The sequence below is a fragment of the Colletotrichum godetiae genome (genome assembly GCF_030913485.1).
Source record: "Colletotrichum godetiae strain CBS 193.32 chromosome Unknown BDP55scaffold_8, whole genome shotgun sequence".
Lineage (NCBI taxonomy): Eukaryota > Fungi > Ascomycota > Sordariomycetes > Glomerellales > Glomerellaceae > Colletotrichum > Colletotrichum godetiae.
This window is the reverse complement of record NW_026851256.1, coordinates 376,755-395,997: the sequence shown is the minus strand read 5'-3', so window position 1 is coordinate 395,997 and position 19,243 is coordinate 376,755. Positions and strand designations below refer to the sequence as shown.

The 19,243-nt window shown below is 49.4% G+C and overlaps 9 protein-coding genes and 2 non-coding genes across 11 annotated transcripts; 7 read left to right on the top strand and 4 right to left on the bottom strand.

Moving 5' to 3' along the window:
* The first annotated feature begins 136 nt into the window (after positions 1-136).
* Positions 137-2,353, top strand: BDP55DRAFT_576473 (major facilitator superfamily domain-containing protein). The gene is made up of 6 exons (XM_060570783.1): positions 137-572; positions 629-717; positions 798-942; positions 1,010-1,073; positions 1,141-2,005; positions 2,065-2,353. The coding sequence occupies exons 1-6, from the start codon at positions 297-299 to the stop codon at positions 2,240-2,242; spliced, it is 1,617 nt and encodes a 538-aa protein (XP_060433115.1). The 5' UTR covers positions 137-296; the 3' UTR covers positions 2,243-2,353.
* A 377-nt stretch (positions 2,354-2,730) lies between these two features.
* BDP55DRAFT_408292 (DnaJ domain-containing protein) lies at positions 2,731-3,630 on the bottom strand. Its single transcript, XM_060567349.1, has 2 exons — positions 3,246-3,630; positions 2,731-3,144 (listed from the first exon to the last, which is right to left on the bottom strand). Exons 1-2 carry the CDS (start codon positions 3,420-3,422, stop codon positions 2,803-2,805), a joined length of 519 nt encoding a protein of 172 aa, XP_060433114.1. The 5' UTR covers positions 3,423-3,630; the 3' UTR covers positions 2,731-2,802.
* A 209-nt stretch (positions 3,631-3,839) lies between these two features.
* Positions 3,840-5,415, bottom strand: BDP55DRAFT_691569 (major facilitator superfamily transporter; the record flags this gene model as incomplete). Its single annotated transcript, XM_060576988.1, has 3 exons — positions 3,840-5,041; positions 5,100-5,180; positions 5,244-5,415. 3 exons carry the CDS (start codon positions 5,413-5,415, stop codon positions 3,840-3,842), a joined length of 1,455 nt encoding a protein of 484 aa, XP_060433113.1.
* Positions 5,416-6,077: 662 nt separating this feature from the next.
* BDP55DRAFT_653131 (fungal-specific transcription factor domain-containing protein) lies at positions 6,078-8,744 on the top strand. Its single transcript, XM_060574162.1, has 2 exons — positions 6,078-6,196; positions 6,303-8,744. Exon 2 carries the CDS (start codon positions 6,423-6,425, stop codon positions 8,361-8,363), a length of 1,941 nt encoding a protein of 646 aa, XP_060433112.1. The 5' UTR covers positions 6,078-6,196; positions 6,303-6,422; the 3' UTR covers positions 8,364-8,744.
* A 109-nt stretch (positions 8,745-8,853) lies between these two features.
* Positions 8,854-9,271, bottom strand: BDP55DRAFT_725589 (uncharacterized protein; the record flags this gene model as incomplete). The annotated part of the gene is made up of 3 exons (XM_060579027.1): positions 8,854-8,880; positions 8,936-8,995; positions 9,107-9,271. 3 exons carry the CDS (start codon positions 9,269-9,271, stop codon positions 8,854-8,856), a joined length of 252 nt encoding a protein of 83 aa, XP_060433111.1.
* A 1,026-nt stretch (positions 9,272-10,297) lies between these two features.
* BDP55DRAFT_604447 (fumarylacetoacetate hydrolase) lies at positions 10,298-11,694 on the bottom strand. The gene is made up of 3 exons (XM_060571090.1): positions 11,525-11,694; positions 11,383-11,464; positions 10,298-11,328 (listed from the first exon to the last, which is right to left on the bottom strand). Exons 1-3 carry the CDS (start codon positions 11,534-11,536, stop codon positions 10,457-10,459), a joined length of 966 nt encoding a protein of 321 aa, XP_060433110.1. The 5' UTR covers positions 11,537-11,694; the 3' UTR covers positions 10,298-10,456.
* Positions 11,695-12,320: 626 nt separating this feature from the next.
* BDP55DRAFT_t95 lies at positions 12,321-12,392 on the top strand. Its single transcript has one exon. It is a non-coding gene; the product is annotated as a tRNA-Met (tRNA).
* Positions 12,393-12,774: 382 nt separating this feature from the next.
* Positions 12,775-13,884, top strand: BDP55DRAFT_759728 (uncharacterized protein; the record flags this gene model as incomplete). The annotated part of the gene is made up of 1 exon (XM_060580832.1): positions 12,775-13,884. One exon carries the CDS (start codon positions 12,775-12,777, stop codon positions 13,882-13,884), a length of 1,110 nt encoding a protein of 369 aa, XP_060433109.1.
* A 423-nt stretch (positions 13,885-14,307) lies between these two features.
* Positions 14,308-14,389, top strand: BDP55DRAFT_t96. Its single transcript has one exon. It is a non-coding gene; the product is annotated as a tRNA-Ser (tRNA).
* A 271-nt stretch (positions 14,390-14,660) lies between these two features.
* On the top strand, positions 14,661-17,173 carry BDP55DRAFT_604444 (fungal-specific transcription factor). The gene is made up of 5 exons (XM_060571089.1): positions 14,661-14,837; positions 14,921-15,051; positions 15,109-16,147; positions 16,318-16,574; positions 16,631-17,173. Exons 1-5 carry the CDS (start codon positions 14,799-14,801, stop codon positions 16,977-16,979), a joined length of 1,815 nt encoding a protein of 604 aa, XP_060433108.1. The 5' UTR covers positions 14,661-14,798; the 3' UTR covers positions 16,980-17,173.
* A 276-nt stretch (positions 17,174-17,449) lies between these two features.
* On the top strand, positions 17,450-18,531 carry BDP55DRAFT_725586 (uncharacterized protein; the record flags this gene model as incomplete). The annotated part of the gene is made up of 3 exons (XM_060579026.1): positions 17,450-17,541; positions 17,619-17,867; positions 17,940-18,531. The coding sequence occupies 3 exons, from the start codon at positions 17,450-17,452 to the stop codon at positions 18,529-18,531; spliced, it is 933 nt and encodes a 310-aa protein (XP_060433107.1).
* Positions 18,532-19,243: the final 712 nt, after the last annotated feature.

Below are 19,243 nucleotides of genomic sequence, written 5' to 3'. Positions count from 1 at the left end.
CTGCTGTCAGCCGGCGCCATGCCACCCAATATGCGCCTACTTGTTTGAAAACCCGCCCATGCCCATCATAAATGGGTCGCGTTGGGGCGCTTGCATTAGTGCACTTTGCTAGGATTCCAATGGGTGTGGAGCCAACGCCGAGCCACGGGCTTGGCTTTTTATCTGATTTACGAACAAAGATTGATAAAACCTGATCCTTTTGCGCCTCCTCGGCGATAAATTTTTGGGTTTTTGCATGCTCAACTCTCTCATCTTCTCGTTGCTGTCTTTAAAGCTTCTGGTTGTAGCGATTTGCAATGGTCACCAAGGATCCAGTCGAGCGGCATCTGCCCGTTGCGGACGGTGAAGACAACGCCTCCCCAACGCTGTCCCAGACGGACGAGAAGGGCATCGCAGATGCTTCTAGCTACCCATCTGATGACACCGAATCAATCAGAGACTTCCCGTGGACTTGGAAAGCTACCGCTCTTGTTTGTGGTGTTGCCCTCTCCTGGGGCTCGTCTTTCTCTGAAAACACCCTCGGACCTCTGAAAAGCACTTTGATAAAGAATCTGGATATCAATAACTCCCAGGTAAGGCTTGGAAGTTCACATGATCAAAGTGCAAGACTTTTGCTGACTCTCTGTAGTATGGAGCTATTTCCTCGGCCACGTCGCTCGTGAATACCGTCCTCCCAATTCTCGGGGGCTACGGGCTCGACCATTATGGCGTCGAATGGTAAGCCCCCGTCAAGCTGTGCATTCCGTATCAGAAATATAATAGCACCAGTACTCTTCTTTACTAACGCGATTCAACAGGGGTTCTTTGGCGTGCTCGGTTGCAATCTTCATCGGCGCGGTGATATCAGCGGCTGGCTCCAACCAGGATTCATTTGCTTTAGTAGTCGCTGGGCGAGTTATTATGGGCTTCGGCAGCACTGTTATCGAGACATGTACATCTAAGGTAAGTCTTATTTGAGGCTTGATCTGCTGTCTAAGTTGAAGACGGACCTGACTAACAACGACTGAAGATCCTGGCCCATTGGTTCCAACACAAGGGACTTGGCTTGGTGTACGGCTTGGATTTGTCGATTGGTACGTTTTGCTACTACAACACATCTTGTCTCAGAGACACAAACACTAAGATATCATCTGCCTTAAGGGAAACTCATTGTCCTGATTGCGAAAGCCACTGCGGTTCCGATGCGAGACGCCACTTCGTTCTGGGGCTGGGCGCTCTGGATCCCCGCCATTGTGTGTTTCGCCAATCTTTTACAAAACATCTTCTACGTCTGGTGGGTTTGGACACGACCTGAATGGACTCGTATGCCAACAGGCCAGGAGCGAGCCAGAGAGATCACTCGTCGTGAACGCTTGCAGGCTGGCAACACTGAAGTGGCCACAACGAACACCAGCAAGAGCACTCGTACACTTCGGGCACTTCCTGACTGGAGTTCCCTCCTTCGCGTGCCTCGCTTCTTTTGGCTAGTCGCCTGCACACAAATTCTCCAGGCCGGTGTGGTGGGAGGATTTAGCGGTCTTAATGCCGACATAATCAAAGAGACTCGAGGGTCCACGGCTCAGCTTGCCGGGTACACTTCCGCAGTACAACAGGTTATTCCTGTCATTTGCGCACCGTTGATCGGGTCTTACTTTGACTTCTTCGGCCATCGGATGGTGTTTGTTAGTATCACATCGGCTATCTGGATCTTGGTGTATTGCCTTATTGGATTTACCCAGACGAACGCCCTGGGCTCCATGGTTATCGCCTCAGTGGCGTCGACAATGAACGCTCTTCCCTTCCTGGCATCGATCCCCCTCATCGTCCCTGATCAGCTTGAACTGGGACTCGTGTTCGGAATCTGGAAGGTTTTCAACAATGCTGGAAGTGTCATTGTCGACATGATTGCCGGAAGGCTGCAGGACATCACCCCTGGAGGCACGTATGAGCGTGTCATTGCTTTCCTTGTGGCTGTAAAGGGGCTGGAGTTCTGCCTTGGTCTCTTCTACGGAATCTTGGACCGAAAGTAAGTTTGCCTGGCTGTACTATTTTGCACTTGCGTGAGGTACTGACAACTTAACGCAGGTATCTCTCGGGAATTCTGAGCATCAACAACAAGAAGCGCATGAAGCTTGAGAAAGAGGGCAAGCTTGAGGATTGCGTTGGGCGTAAACCCTCCAAGGAGTATACGACAGCAGGTATTGGCTTGGTCTGCTCGCTGATCATCATTGCTTGGGTGCTGTTCATCAAGTACTCTATTTGATAATGTTGATTGATGAAATGTCAAAAATGACAGTATTTAGCTTTGCACACTGGACACGCTGCGGCATCGCAGTCAGGGCAACGAAATGAAAACTTTGCTCTTTTCTCCCCACAGAACGTGCAGGTCGCTTCTCCTTTCTTTTTTGGCCAGCCGTATCTCGTATGATCGCACTTGCTCTCCTGCTTAAAAGGATTGATTTGCTCCAAACTTGTGTTTGCTTCGCGTTTATCCGCCGCCTCTCTCATCTTTGCCCAATGCCCACGAGCAAAGCCCAGCTTCTCCTCAATGTTCAACATCTTGAGCCGCTCCTGTGCTGCCTTTTCCATTTGCTTCTGTGCCCGCTCCGCGGCGCTCCGCGGCAACCCTGCTTTTCCTCTCGGCCTCGGCTTGTTTTTGTAGACGAATGCGCTCTCTAGCAGCGCGTTCCTGTTGTTGCTTGAGCTCTCTGGCACTTTCTTCCTCTCGACGGAGTCTGTCATGGGCGTCTTTTTCTTGTTGTTCTCGAGCTTTTCGTGCTGCTTCCCTCGACCGCAGCTCCGCAAACTCTTCTTTCATCTTTCTTAGCCTCTCTCGCGCTTCCCTTTTCTCTCTCTGAAGATCTTCCTGTTCTTGACGCTGAGTCTCATGCTTTCGTTCTCTTCGTTTTCTTTCTTCCTCCTCGACAGCTCTCCTGAGATGCTCAGCCCGCTCTCTCTTTTGGTCTCCTCTTGTCTACGAGCTTGTTCAGCTTCGCCAGATTGTCTCTGTCTTTCTTCCTCCTCTGCTTTTTCTTGTCGTTCTCGTTCACACTCCTTATTCTGCCATTCCTCGTACGCTCTCCACTTCTCTTTGAGGTTCTCATAATAAGTATCGTATCGGCTACGTTTGGATGCGTCTCGGAGATTTTCGTACGCCTCTTGAATCTGGACTCAGATGAAACCACGTCAGTCTCTAATACGAATACGGAATGCTCATTGATGAAACATGATTCGGAAAAGCCTTGATATACGTCTTGCAGACTTACGATGCGGAACTTTTCGGTGTCAGCTTTTGCTCCTGGAGGCTGCTTATCCGGATGATGTTTGATTGCTAACACCCGATGTGCGCGCCGTATATCCTGTGCCGTTGCCGACTGTTGGATGCACAAGTCTGAATAGTAATCTCGTATTTTAGGCATTTTAGGAATTATAGGAGGCTCCATTTAGTGCAGTATCAGGATCGCACTCGCCTTGACGAAGCTCAAATCTCCCGCTCACGTTAGTCAACCTTCCGAGCAGGCCGCTTTTGAATGAATTGGTCCCTCGATTTTCTTTTACTTTTGTGCATTGGTGACCGGCTTCATAAAGAACCTAATCTCGATGATTATGACTATGCGCTATGTGACTGACTGTCGTCTCATGTAAAATGCAGGAGGCCGCAAACTTTGAGTAGAAAACCTCACCCTTGCATACCTCAAGTTCGTTAGTGTTAATCCACCTGATAATAAGAGAATTCGAAAGGTACCATTAATAGATTTCGGACTCTCATTTCGAACATGCGAGACGTGAATATTGATATAACGAGGCAATCAGATGGTATCAGAACAATATATGGGTCACTAGAGCTATTACCAGACGACTCAGAGCGTGTATCGGAAATCAGGGTGTCTGTCGCCCTTCTTTCCTTGGTCAATCTCTCGTGACCTCTCATCGATACTCATGTTTTCTCTCTTGTTGTTGATTCTGTTCAAAAGAGTCCACATGGCAAAGTAACCAACCGACGCAATCGTAATGGTGCAGATCGAGACCGCATGGCCAATTGTGTATCTTCCGTCCAAGGTAGTGATGCGGTAAGTCTGTCCAGCCATAATACCCGCACTATTTCCGATAGTCTGCTGCAGGCCAATGGCTGTAGCCCGCTTGAAATATCCAGCATTGCTGTTGGAAATCCACGTGACGTTGAGGCCGACAACGCAATAGATACCTGTTGCCGTGACGAAAGTCGCAAAGTAGAGAACCGAGGTTGACTTCATGCTCACACCAAGCATGAGAGCATAACCTGTGGCAGTGACTAAAGCCATCGGAACCATGAACACGGCACGCTTGTTGATTTTGTCCGAGATGTAGGCGATGGTGAGGTAGACTGCCGACGCCCAGATGTAGACCGGCACGGTAAGGAGCTGGGTCTTGATGCTGCTGTAACCAAACCCGCGAATAATGACGGGCAAGAATGTTCCGAAGCCGAAAGAGCAGGTGTTTGCGCAGAATTGGCAGCCGGCTGACAGCCAAACCTTGAGGTCCTTGAAAGCGAGTTTGACTTCTTGCTTGTCGAATGTCTCTGACTCGCCCTGGTAGACTCTGGCCTGCTCAGCACGGACGCGCATCAGTGCTTTGTCCTCTTCAGTGAGCCATTTGGCCGACTCGAAGCTATCAGGAAGCAGAAGGATGAAAGCCAAGCCAACTGCCACAGAGATGACACCTTCGATGAGGAACAGCCATCTCCATCCAGCCAAGCCACTCGCGCCGTGCAGACTTGTGAGTCCATAAGCCAAGAGACCTCCAAAGGCACCAGATAACGCAGACGCGACGAAGAGGTATGAAATTCTCCGGGCCTGTTCTTCGCGCTTGTAGTATGTGCTGAGGTAGAGTGTCAGGCACGGGAAGAGACCACTCTCAAAGACACCGATGAGGAGACGAGTTGCGAGAAGACCGGCATAGTTGGTGACAAAGGCCGAGCCTATGACTGTTGCGCTCCAGGATAGGATGAAGAATGGGATAAGTCGACTCGGCCGTGCTCTCTTAAGAATCAGGGATGCCGGTATTTCGAAAGTGATGTAAGTCACTGGACACCTTGTTAGCCACCCTCATGCTCGCGTATGAAAGGGGTTGTTGCAACGCACCATAAAACACAGTGACAGCGACGTTCAGCTTATTGCCCGTGAGATTCAAATCCTCTGTCATGCCTGCAATTGCGGCGTTACCTAAATTTCGACCTAGTTAGACGCCGTTGATTGTAGTGCATCTATCAGTTGAGGGTCGCGTACCGATGTTACTTCGATCGAGGTAAGCCACCAGGAAAGCTATGATCATCATCGGCGAGAGCCATGCGTCCAGTTTTCTGAGGAGACGCTTTTCCGCAGCCGGGTCGATCGTGAGATCGGAGCTCGCGGCCGCCGAGTGAGGCTCGATATCACCATCTTTGGCCTCCATGGGCATCTTTTCCGAAGACATCATTCAAGCACCAGTGGTCTTTGATTGTCTAAATTGATCAAGGAAATCGATAGAGAGATGTTGCGACTCTCTCTGGAGCTGACAACATGTCCTTACGACCAGGCAGAGTATTCTGCAAAGGGCATATATCTACCTTATGCAAACGATGCATCACAAAGGCACGGTGAGGTCACTGCATTCGCCTATCAAACGGCGTCGGCTTTTGGCCACATAATTGGCTAGGCGTCGGGGAATCGACAAGCTTATCGTAGCATCGAAAGACCATCCTTGCGGTCTAGCGGGGGCAAAGCTGGAGAATGTAGGATTCTTATCTCTTAGTCCGCGAATAGAATAGAGGCGCCGAGCCATTGCTTTCGGCAAAATGTGGAGAGGATGATAGCCAAGTCTCTTTGGGGATATGAATACCCCGACATCCCCCTCTGGTCCATACAAAAGGTTACTATTTCCCGATCTCGCAACCACGCGACAACATTCCGGCAGACAGTCCGAGCATATTGTCAATGGATACCCCAACGCCCAGAACAACTAATCCGAAAAGTCCGATTATCCGGAAGAGGAAGCGAGGTAGGCATGCGGTTGCGTGCGAGTCGTGTCATCGGCGAAAACAAAGAGTGAGTTAGCTTGTTGTCTCAATTTTCTTTTTGGCATGGCATGATAGTCTTGCCGAAGCCATCGACATGTCCATTGCTTCAATTCCCATCAGTCTAGATTACTATCCGTCATTGCATTTGGTAATGGGTTGTTTTGGTGAAATCACGTGCATAAGGTAGTTGACCGCGCCAGTGCTGAACTCAACTTAACGGCGTGCTGAGCCTACATGTAGTTTCTGAACTCAACTCTGTCCGGTCATTTCACTAACTTCACCTCAATAGTGCAATGGCTCGCGACCATGTTTCAACTGCGAAAGGCGAGGAGTTGGGTCATCGTGTTCGTACAGCCACTTGGTTGAAGACGATGGCTCAAGAGCTTCTCAAGGCCAACGTGATTCTCTCATGGCTTCGCCAAACACCAACCTTGCAACACCAGTCTCACCTCCTTCCACGAGCACGATCCCTGTACAAGATTCTGAGCAACCTGACGGCTCCTCAGGTTCCAGAACCTTCCCATCGAGGTCTTCAAGTCGTGGCGGAGGGCGGCAAGGCGAGAGTAGCGGCCAAGATCAGCCCACAGAAAACCTCGTCGGCAATCTCTTCAAAAGCCGTGATGCCCCGTCCTTCTTCGGCTCTTCGTACTTCGGCCCTCAAGCCGCCGCGAAAATCATTCAAGCACCCGCCCCAGAGCTATCGTCTGGTCTCAGCTCAAAACCCCAAGCGGGATCAACACATTCGTTCCGGGAGGAGAACGGTCCATTTTCACAAATATGGGATCTCCTAGGGCTGCTGCCACGCAAAAAGTCCACCGTCGACAGGCTGACGGAATGTTTCCTCAACGAGCTCAATTGGGCGATTGACGCTGTTCAACCAAACTCTTTCAAGGCTAAGTACGAGAACTTTTGGTCGCGGAAGTTTGGCTTTGATGATTTTGCCACAATTGATCTTCGCTGGCTGGCTTTGCTATTCATTGTCTTGGCATATGGCGTGTTGTTGGATTGCCCAAGACCGCGGAACAGGGAGGTACAACGAGAGGTCTACGACACGTCACAACGGTTCTATTGGGCTGCCAGGAGAGCCATAGTGATTGCGCCGACTTTTTACGGCGAGTCAACGGATCTCGTGCGAGCTGGTGTTCTAGTCACTCGCTATCTCATCTACACTCGTCGCGTGCCAGAGTCCTGGCTCACAACGAGCTTTGCTATGCGCATGGCCCAAGCCCAGGGTATGCATATCGACGGTGAAAGGTGGAGGCTTCCCAGGAAAGAGACTGAGACCAGACGACGCTTATGGAGCAACCTTTACATGCTCGATAAAACCATAGCATTAGCTCTTGGACGACCGTTTGCCATTGTTGATCAACAGTGTCTTGTCAAGCAGGCGTCCAACGTTTGGTTAGATGATCTGGATGACGAGGAGGCCGCCTCTGTGCCAGAAGCCCCCCTTTCAGAACCTACCGCGAGCGTATTTAGCCGTCTAGCTCATGAGCTTGCCGTTGTTGTTGGAAAGATACAAGAGCGATGTTTCGGTCTATTCACAGTCTCCTACGAAACAGTCCTCACGCTTGACAAAGAAATCGATACCTGGAAAGGCAGGCTACCACCGTACTTCGAGTTAGAGGACCCAGACGTCTCCAAAGATGACCGTCACCCGTTTCTCCCCTGGCAGAGATTACATCTACACAGCATGTACAATTTCGCACGGGTAACACTTCACCGGCCGTTTTTGCTCCGACAATCAATCACGAACAGGTACAAACACAGTCACGACGTGTGTATCGCATCCGCCTGCGCGGACCTTGATATGGGTCTCAAGATGTTCAACCAACCTCTCAACGACCGGCTGAAATGGAGTCTAGGGCCACACAACCTCTTCAACAGTGCTCTGGTGCTGGGCATCATCGCTGTCCGCGATCCTCATTCTCGGCGTTCTCAGGCTATTCTCGAAGACTTGTCCGCGTATTGCGAGATGCAGAGGAACGACGTTTGGCTCAATGAGTTTGCCCTCGCCGAAGTCAAGATTGTTGAGCTCTGCGTCAAAAAGTCAAGGCAGTCTCACCCGCCACCAGCCAACACCCTAGTACCGCTGGCTCTAGCGTCAGCTTCGCCTAGCAGGCGCTTCTCCCAGCCAGTTGATCGACCACCAGTAATGGAGACCCAACCTCAGTTGCCAGTTGAGAGTCCCGACTTCGATCCTCTGATGGCTGGCTTGGGACTTCCTTACAGCACGACGAGCGCGCAGATGACGTGGGATGACCCTGGATTCTTTCTTCCTGAGAGCGGTGACCTGTCACAATGGGAGCATGTGATCAACACTCTTATGCATGATCAATCAAGCATATGATCTGTGTACGATTGCTATAATCATAGCTTAGAACAGTATGAGGGAAATCACATAGGTAACTCTAGACCAGTGCAAGAGCTATGAGACATATGTATCCAAATACTAGCTACATGTATTGCTCTGTGTCGAAACCTAACATGGCATCATCTAAAGTAACTTACCTAGTAAGTAAGTACTGCATATCTGCTAGTGAGACTATGTCAAATCCGTCAATACCATGTAACACAGTTGAGACTTTCATTGTATATTCGGAAGGCCATAGGCATATGGGGAGGTATTCAACGGGGGGAGTCCTGAGTAGTCATCTACAACAATAGCACTGGTGGAGATGGGTTGCTGGTTATTGTAATGTGCATGCCAGGAACGAAAATATCTGAAAGAGGGCAATGTAGTTTCAGATGTTGTATTTTGCTCTCTATGTTCTGCTAGATCTGAGATCTCCACTCGCTTTTGCCGCTCGTCATAAATAAATCAACTTTCCCTAGCTTCCTTACGCAGCGGGGCACTTGTCTCCATTCTGAAGTAGTTGATTAGTATATAAAGACGTCTTTATAAGCAAAGGATAGACTTACCTCGGAAATGTCACCTGGTGCAATGCACTTGCAGCCATCCTTGTTGTAGCGGACGCAGCACTATCCACACAGTCAGTAACTTGTCTCGTAAAAAACCGATTCATCTACAAGTCCAGTTCTGGTCTTCGTGAACGATGAAAATCTCGGTGGGCCGTTTGCATTGTTACTTACCCAGGCACCGGCGCAACCGGCTCCAACGCCACCGCAGTTGCTCTTGATGCACTCCATACGGACGTCGAAGACGCTGTTGCTGCTAGTGCGCTCAGCAGCAACACTGGCCATAGCCAGAGGGGCGGTGGCGAGGAGAATAAGCTGGGTGATGGTAGAGAACTGCATGATGGCAACTGAGTTGTTTAGGTGATAAATGAACTGGCTAATTGGTTGAGTTGTTGGTTGAAAAAGTGGATGATTTATTGATTGACTGGCTGTTGATGAGGAACTTGAACTGCTATGACTTCTGAGAGTCCAGCCTGGTATTTGTACTCTCGATTCGTTAGTATACAGCATCATTGCGAGTCGGCGTACAGCATTGCCTTCCCCGGTTATTGCGGCGGGCATAATTCTTCTTGCGCCGGAGGCTGACAACAATTAATCTCATTCAAAACCTTACGCTGTATTTAATTATTTTGACTTTGTCACGAAGTCCACAATGCGCTCTGTCCGAGTATCGGTGTCGGTTTCGGTTAGTTGCGAGTCAGCATGTGTGCACAGCAGCTATTACTTGCACAACAAACCGACATGCCTTTACTTACTAAGGGATACAGAGCCCCCTTTAAGCTTTACATAGAATTTCCTTCTAGGGTGGCTAGAGCAAGGTTCGGCGATTACGGAGTGCAATTTAATTGAGTCCTGAACCACTTTTCAAGGTCGCGACTCGTCGTCCTCAGATACTCGTATTGCACTCTTACCAGAGTTTAGGCTAATGAGTTGGAAACTTCTCTATCTAGAGAAGTGATCGACACGGCAACTATTACCTATTCGTTGAACGTCCAATCCCGTCAGATCGAGATGGCAACATCATCACAACTCGTTCCACAATCTGTTGACCTTAACTGTATGGAGTACCGGAATGCGATTTCCGTAGAAACCCCTTAACGCTATCCGTAGAGAGCCCCGTTCTGTCGGGTACGTAAAAGTCCGTCTAAGCCGATTATTGGCCTTGTAAGGCTTAGGGGCCCCGGATGTTGGAGTTGCCCCGCAAGATATGCGCATAATGGCTGTGCATATACGCATCGTCAGTGGAGAAGCAAGTCGCAGTTCCAGGAATTTGTAAACTCTAAGTCGTGCAGGGCGGAGGGTTTTACAATAATGCCCGTTTACTTAAGTAAGCAGCGTCATTCAATCTCGGAGTCCGATGCTGGAGGCAAGATAAGTCATACTTCCTAAAGTCGAGTTAACTATCCCTACCTTAGGTGAGAGATGAAAGGCCCATGTAACGAAAAACTATGAGTCGACACTTCCATCAGAGAAATATGTGTGATAATCACTTGACAGTAGGTATTCCATGTGTGCTATTCCCGCCTAGTGGACTCCATTAACCCTGACTTCTTTCACCCCATTTACTCCGTTTACCACTTTGACCCCACTGTTCCCATTCGTGTTATGTTGGGGCCTTTCCTCATATTCCACTTTATTCACCAAACTTCCCAGACCATGGCTCATAACGATGCGTAGGTCATCCCCAGGAGCCAAGAAAACAGGCGGAGTTCTGCTCACACCGATTCCGTGTGGAGTTCCCGTCATAATCACCGTCCCGGCTTCCAGTGTCGTGCCTTGAGACAAGTACGCCACGATCTCGGCGATGGAGAAAATCATGTCGTCCCCTCTACCCTCTTGCATCACCTGCCCGTTGAGAACCGTCTTCAACTCAATAACTGAAGGGTCCGGGAGGCTGCTTGCGCTGACAATGCACGGACCCATCGGGGCAAAGCCGTCGAATCCCTTCCCGAAACCCCATTGAGCTCCCGCGAACTGGTGCTTCCGCGCCGTGACGTCGTTGGAGCACGTGTAACCAAGCACGTAGTCCATGGCATCCTCCACGCTAACGTTCCTTGCGTCACGGCCGATAATGACGGCCAGCTCGGCCTCGTAGTCTGCTTGCAGATCCGTTGCTTGATGGGGTATGAGAAGCGGTGCGTTTGACGCGTTAAGACAGCTTGCGGGCTTGAAGAAGAGGGTTGGGTGCTCTGGGAGGTCGAGATTCATCTCTTTCGCATGTTTACGATAGTTAAGGCCGATACAACGGATCGTCCCAAGTTCTTTGCGTGTAAGGGGTGGAAGGAGCTTTTGGATGTTGAGGATCCTTGATGTCGGCTCTGCTGAAGCGTCCAGGGCTGAGGTTCCGGTGAAGACTCGAGCCGGAACAGGAAGAGATGCGGCCAGAGCAGCTCCAACTGTCAGGATGTCAAACAACATGATTTTACTTTTTCAGTAAGAAGTATACATACCGTCGACAGTCTCATCGACTGGTTCACCGATGTATTCCCTCCAATCATCTTCCGCGAGGAATCTCGTGAGACGTTTCCATCTCTAGAAGATTTGTTAGCAACGAGCATTTTGTGACTGCTTTATCCTGCGAAGGCCACCTACAGGTGTAATCATCTTGGTTGACTAGTTGTGAGTCTCTGTTGACGAGAAGATCTGAATCAGATGTTTGACTTGCGCCTGCAGCTCCTGATGAATTCAGATGGGCTTGTTTGCGATAAGAGCAAACATGGCATCACCTATGAGGCGGATATAAACACCCGTATTCAGGAGACAGCCATGCCGGCCGTCGACCGGAAGCTTACTGCATCGAGTGACGTCGGTCATCCTCCGTTGTCGTGGCTTTTCCCGACAGCTTCGGGAAATATGATCGGCCTTTTCTCCAACACCAAGACTACCTTGGATCCGCACCCACATAACGTCGGAGATCCTCACCCCGCAAAACCCACCGCGATTGTACCAGAGATGGTTCGGCGGACAGATAAAGACTGCCCGACAATTATGTAAAATTCAGTCCACAATCTGGGGAGGAACGTGACTCTATCCCTTTTCTCCAGACACGCACATGCGCAATACTCGCTGGGCCACTTACCCGGACACATCTCCGATGGGCCCGGTTCCTCTGAGGCCCGAACGCTTGGGTCGGTCTTCCTGCCCCCGTTTTCACGAGCGGCGGATTTCAAGAGACCCGCCTATCCGTACAGGTCCACGGCGATAGTCAGAAAGTTTTTTTCTCGGCGAGGAACGTGGAGGCATGACCGTCCCACTGAGGCCAAAGTTGTCTGTCACACTAGCTGTTGGGCCAGCAAAATTTGCGACCCTTCAGTGGGTCATATTCTCACCCACCTTCCCACAACTTTCTTGTAATCAAAATGAGCAACGTTTTTTAACATATAGAACCAGCACAATAGCTCAGGGGTAGAGCGCTGGGCTCATAACCCAGAGGTCCCTGGATCGAAACCAGGTTGTGCTACTATCATATTACTTTTGTTTTTATTCCCTTTGTTCATGTTCAATGCTTATTTCCTCTTGATTCAGTGAAGGGTAAAAAGATTGGAACGTCTGCAGGCGACACAAGGTACAAACAAAATCTGCTCAGCTTCAATTGACTTGCTTTTTGGATTCTCTATTGTTCAACTACCTTTACGTGTTCGCTGTAGTGTACCTGTGCTGTCTTTCGCCGGAGTTTAACGCCGAGGAGTCTCCATTGTAACTATGATATGAGACGTTCGTTAGATCAATGCCAAGATCATTGTATGCTGAATCTAATAATAGTCTATTCACCTTATAACCTTTGTTCTAGTGGGTTCTGTGTTCGCTAGTAGTAATCAAGTAAGGCTAACATCGCCCATAGGATGATTGTAAGTGTTTCTAGTCCTACAATCCAGAGCATTTATTCACAGCCCTTTAAACATTTGTCAACGTATACATCAGTTTCAAGCGCTTCTTCCGCATTTCAGAGCTTCCACTTGGTTTCTTACGATCAAACTGATCCGCCAATGACGCCCACCGATTATTATAGTGTTCTTGGCATCAGGAATGACGCAACGCAAGAACACATCGAAGAGGCATTCCATGGCATAGGAGAGAGATTTTGCCATCACGGCCAGCATGAGTTACCTAGCAAATTCGAAAAGTATCCGATTGGAATCATACTAGCCAGTTCATCCAAACTCCAGATTTCAGATGGGACATTGATCAACCAGTCTTCAATTCATCATCCAATGCAGATCACAAAAGCTTACGAAGTTCTCAGTGACCCCCTTCAGCGCGCGCGATACGACAAATCAAGACAATCCGTGGTCAAGGCTATGTTAGTGGCTAAGAGCTTGCGCCTCCGCAAATTCTCGGCATGGGACAGAGAGTCCAAGGAGGATCTGCCATCAGCGATCGCAATGGTGAGCGTCAAACAAAAGCTGAAAGAAAAGTTGAAGAAGGGCAAGAATCGATTGAACGCGGCTTTGGAGACAACGGCGCACAAGGCGAAAGAGGCTGAGGCGCGACGCAAGTCTCGGTGGCTTGAAGTGCTTGCAACTCCCCAAAAAGAGAATTTCTACCAGCAACCGACAATGCCACAACCTCAACTTCAAGAGCCTCAGAACGAATACTATGCAGAAGAGAACTCTGAGACCCTGATGTCTTATGAAGACTTTGATAATGCCCCCAAAGACTACCAGCTTCAGAATCGAGCTGCTATTGACTTCTACACTAGGGATTCGCACAACTTCAATGAGGCTACAGAACCGAGAGAGGTGAAAATGCCAAGCCTGCCCAACAAGGCGCGGCTTAGCCCTCTTGGGCGACAACCGATATGCATAGAAGACGAGCCTCATGGGTGGAAGGGATGGTATCCAACTAACAACGGCCATACACCTCCCGGATGTCCCATTTGCGAGAACTTTGATTCGAAGTTTTTCTGTACGAGGTGCAACGCCACAAGTTGCATGATGTGCAGGCTTACTTAGCGAGAATTTGCCTTGGAATTTGGTGTTTGTAGCTCTTATTAGATTTGACAATTCAATTTACCCTGTGTCAGTATTATAAATGATGCGAGAAACCAACACTTTTCCCCCAAAACAACTTTCCTGCTTCCCACGATTGATTCAGTACAAGTTGTAGAGTGCTGCCCCATAATTCCGATCAGCAAGTGAAAGGTAAGGCAACGGGTGCGTGCGTGAATGCGCTAAATAGAGTTGCCAAGAAGTGGAATGGCGTTAAGAGGCAGAGTTTGATTTCGCAGCTATCGTCCGAAGTCCAGACAATACCATTCGCAACCGCCAAGGGAAGACACAAAGCATGTCGCGATGGAAAACTTCAGTTAGACTCCCACTATGAGTTACAATCTGGAAAGAATTCAATATCTCCACTCTTCATTGAGATGTCCAATTGGCGTTGTGGCAGAGTGGTCTAATGCGCAAGACTAGAAATCTTGTTCCTTCGGGAGCGTCTGTTCGAATCAGGCCAACGTCGACTTTTGCTTTTGCCTGATGTGACTCCTTGCCTTTGAGTCCTCGACTGGATTCTCTATGAGCTCTTTCAGAAATAAGAGTGTTTTATTTTTAGCAGTAGACAAGATTATGTAAGAACTTGTACTGTAGTTACCTTACTCAGGTGCCTAGTGTGAAGGATTCTGTTCCTTGGTTTTTAACCCTTTCGGGATTGGTGCGCATTTGTAAGCGGAGTCTCATCAGCCTACCTCTCAGCTTCAAGCCACGACCTCATCCATTTAACTACCTTGCTACTTTCAATAGGATGAGACGGATCTGGACCAAGGCTCTTGTCTCTTTCTCAACCACTTCGATATTTTAATTTGCAACGCATCGAGTAACAGAACCTCGGGACACACATAGACACAAGAACCTGGCAATCTGTGCAAGCTATGGATACATCCAAAACCAAAAGAGTCAGAAGGAGAAAGGTGAGTGGCCCCAACCCGCCATGCCTATTGAGCTGGGTCAAAGAAACTTTCATTGAGACTAACTGCAAGTCTCTACCTCGCAGGCTTGCGATTTATGCTACCATAAGAAGATTAAATGTGACGCAAAACAGCCACGGTGTTCAGGGTGTAACCTATACAGTTCGGAGTGCATTTACACTGGTCCGACGAGGGCAGCCGCCATGAAGTCCAATCAGTAAGTTCAAATATCAACTATTCCTCAGAACGAGCTGATCGGCTGACGTCTCAACAGAGTCAAGAAAATTGAGATGCTGGAAGCAAGGCTAGCACAACTAGAGGCACAGAAGCAGCCTGTGCCCCCGGCAGCCAAGCCAGACTTCGCTCTGACGTCGATAGATCCGGGTACGGCGACAAGTATCTCTGAAGAGGAGCATAATCTCTGGGCTGCAAGCACCGGCTCAACACTGGACGAATCACCCAACTCTTCTGCAAACCCGGGCTCGAGCTTCTCAGGTCACGAGTCCAGCATGACACTCCCACCTCTCCGTCAGATCTTGCCTTCAATAGAAGACTACTTTCGGAACTCCAACCAAGTTCTTCCGCTGTTCGAGCGAGAAGCCTTCGTCAAAATGCTGCGAAATTGGTACGCACACCTAGCGCATCGTAAATCAGACGTCTGGGCCGCCATCAACGTCGTCTTAGCCCTCGCCCATCGGCACTCCTACGCGTCCAGCTACGAAGAGACGCAGAATATGCAACGGTACATCGACAACGTTCAATCAGTTCTAAATAAGTTGGTAATCAACGATCCGAGCATGCTGGTCTTGCAGACCTTGCTCGGATTGGTCCTGGTCTTCCACGGCTCGGCAGACCAGGGCCCGGCGTCCATACTCATAGCAACTGCAATCAGGCTGTGCCAGAGTCTTAGACTTAATACGAAGTCTACCTCGCAAGATTTCGAGCCGGCTGAGGCTCTCCAGAGGAGCCGAGTCTTTTGGGTCGCGTTCATACTTGACCGCGATCTATCAATGAGATTGACGCAGCCACCTATTCATCAGGAGTCTGACATCGACATAGATATCCCATGTCTAACTCCTCCAGACGATGTAGGTATGATTATAGGCTTTTCTGGCCAAAAGTTCAATTACTTCCGCAGCTCTGTTCAGCTCGCCTATATACAAGGAAAGTTATACCACCTGTGTCTCTCCGTTCGAGCTCTCAAGCTTCCAGACCAGGAAAGAAGTCAGAACATGCTTCGTGTTCGAACGATGCTGGAGAATTGGCAATACTCGATACCTCTCGACTTCCAGCCAGAGCTTGTAGCAGCGACCGTGGCCGCGGAGTACCTTCGATACATTTGTCTGCTTCACTACACCCACCTGCACCCGAAGGCATGATTTGGAGGACGATGTAAAGAGACGACGTACTGTAGAGTAGGTAGCCTTGGCTCACGGCCCTCCACGCCATATACCCTTCGGGAGGTCTGCGGTAAGGGCTCTAGCCCGGCCGCCACGGCGTTAAATACAACAACAACAACAACTACACCCACCTGCAGCTCATCGCGACAACGCACTACGCAGACTCGCACCATCTCGAGTGGCTTCAAGGGCTGCTCAGCTGTAACAAGGGGAACACCCCGGCAGCCCGGTCCGACTTGGCAGCACGGCTTCCGAATTGCTGGGAAAAGCTGGTCACGGGGGCGCGAACTTGCATGCATCTCTATGCTGCAACACCTGAGAACGACTCTGCTCTCACTTGGTATTTGGGACTTCCTTCCCCATTTCGTACGCTTAGTGCTAATAATGTCGTTGTAGGCTTGTGTCATGCGGCTATTTGACGAGCATCATGTTCATCACGGTCAATAACCTGGCCTGTCCAGATAACCCGTACCGACTTGCTGATCAAAGCAATGTCGACTCAGCCTTGCTCCTCCTCGAGCGTCTAATCAATGCTACAGACGATGAACGACTCAAGAGGATTCACAGTGCTTGCAAAGAAATCAACGAGAGAGCGCGACTTATCATTGTATCAAGGCTATCAGAAGAATTCTCACAATTCGATCCTCCCGGGCTTGAATTCGGAGACGAAGACCCTCTTGATGACGGACGATGGGGATTAGTAGGCGGCGATTCCTGGGCGATAGACGAGTATGCCGCAATTTGATCTTGTCATTCTGAAAAATAAGGGCATCGAGGCAAGTCCTAAGAAAAGAAAATCAGGGCAGGGTTGAGGGTGACATCTCAGAACAGTGGCAGGAGCAACCTTGGACTGTCCAAAATGTCGTTACTCCTGATCGAGCGCACCCTTCGATCTCTTTGTCCGCATTACATGCTACAATATCTACTGTTTTGAGTGACAATTAAAGATGAAAAATGCATGGGATAATTCACAGAGCCAAGTGAATCATTCCATGTCTGATTTCCGCCTGGCGGAAGGCGCCTGCCACCTTGCCCTTGCCTCCTTCCCAAAAGACCGCTCGCTCTCTCTTTCCCAACCCAGGTACATTTTTCTAACTATCCAAATTTCACACTTTCTGGGTTTATGATACAACCCCAAACTTTCTGCTTCTCACCATCAAGTCTCTCTTCTCATCTTCTTCCGACCATAGTCAATTCTCCCGAACCTCGAGAAGGATGGCCGACCCCGACGATCTTCGCATCGCTGTAGGCATCCCGTTGCCTGCCGATGTCGACGATGACTTTTTGGCCTTACGGCCGTCGACTCCGTGAGCCCAACCCTTAATATTGCAGTGTTCCGATGTGGCGAATTTTATTATTATTCACTAAAGCGTTGTTTTCATAGTGATCCTGACGAGCTTGTCACACTTAAAAGCAACGAAGAGGTCTTCACCTTCAGCAAGTCCACCCTGATCAAAGACTCTGACTACTTCAGAGCATGCCTCAATAACTCCACCTTAGTCGAGGGGAGGACTTCCATCATCAAATTCTACAACATCGAATCAGAGCTTCTCGAGGCTTATCTCTGTATCGTCGACATCACAGCTGCGGGCGAATCAATCGACATCGAGGAGTTCCTAGCCAGCAGCAACGGGTGCAATGAGACTGCGGGTGACATTATCCCCGTGATGAAGTTTTAATAACTTTCCGATCGGTTTTTGAACAGACCTATGCATGTGGAACTGAGCCAGTGTCTTCTGGAGTACTTGCAGAAGGGGGCAGTCACCAAGGAGGACAAGTCATCATCAGAGAGCATCAAGTGGCTGTTCAACATATACAAGAACGCATACAACACCTTGGATTCCAGCATCTCCGATGAGGCCGATCTTCAATTCCAGATTGTCGCAACCTGCTGTCTCCGAACTGACATGGATGAAACCTACGCCCTTGCCCGCATTTCTTCTGAAAGCGACGCTTTTCTGGTAGCCATGTTCAGAGCCGCAACCCAGCGCGTTAATACTCTTCTGAAGCAGACCAAATCTCTCGGCGCGAAGGTGAAGCGTCTCGAGAGGGAGATCCGCATCTTAATCGATCCAAGAGACTCGGAGGCGCATCGCGACGAGCTGGCAAACTACGTGAGAGATGGCTATGACTCTTTCGATGGCTATACCGATTCTTACCTAGATGCTTGGTTCGTCGCACATGGGGGTCCCTCAAATTTTCAGCTCCCCATTGCCATAATCAATATAATGCCGGTAAGACACTTGAGCAGGACTTCCAAGCAGACCAATGGTATTCTGAGAATTCATGATGCATAGATAAATGCGCGCTGGGCTGAAGAGCACAGAGGACTATCATCTGACAGCGGCCGCCCTCTCACTTTGCTTTCCTCCCTCTACAGCGTCACAGTGTAGTAAGTCTACGCACACACATGATTTTGGTGTCTCATAGAAGAGGATATCTGGTCTACATACGTTCCAGATTTCCAGGGCTGAGACCTATTTAAACGAGCAAAGCATATTGAGAGCGGTAGCAGGAAGATGATTCGATTGCAGTATGGTCATCCAATAATCCCCGGGGCAACATCTGCAGCGCTTTTGCGACTCGAGTGTAACCCACACATTGTCTCGCATGTCAACTCACTGAATGTCGAGAATATCAGCACTTGTCCTGCGTACCTACCGCATTCCCTCTTCTTGCCGACGATTGGCGTTGGAGCAGGCATCGGAAAGAGCTTTGACAGTGGTGCGTCAGCTAGTTACATTGCATTTCCTTAGCTGGAATATCACACGCGGATCATTGGCTGCTTGCATGTGAAGCCAACAGACTGTCCTGCAGCTTACTCTTTCGTACTCTCAAAGAGGAGCCAGGTCGCAATCTGTCACAACATGGTACCAACAAAAGAAGGTGGAACTTCTTCATGCCTCTTTAGGCCTGCTTACCTACATAGAGCCCAACATTGGCCGCTCGAGGTGCTCCGTTCGGCACGCGTGGATGGAGTTGTGGTGAGGGGTGCACTTGGCATAAACA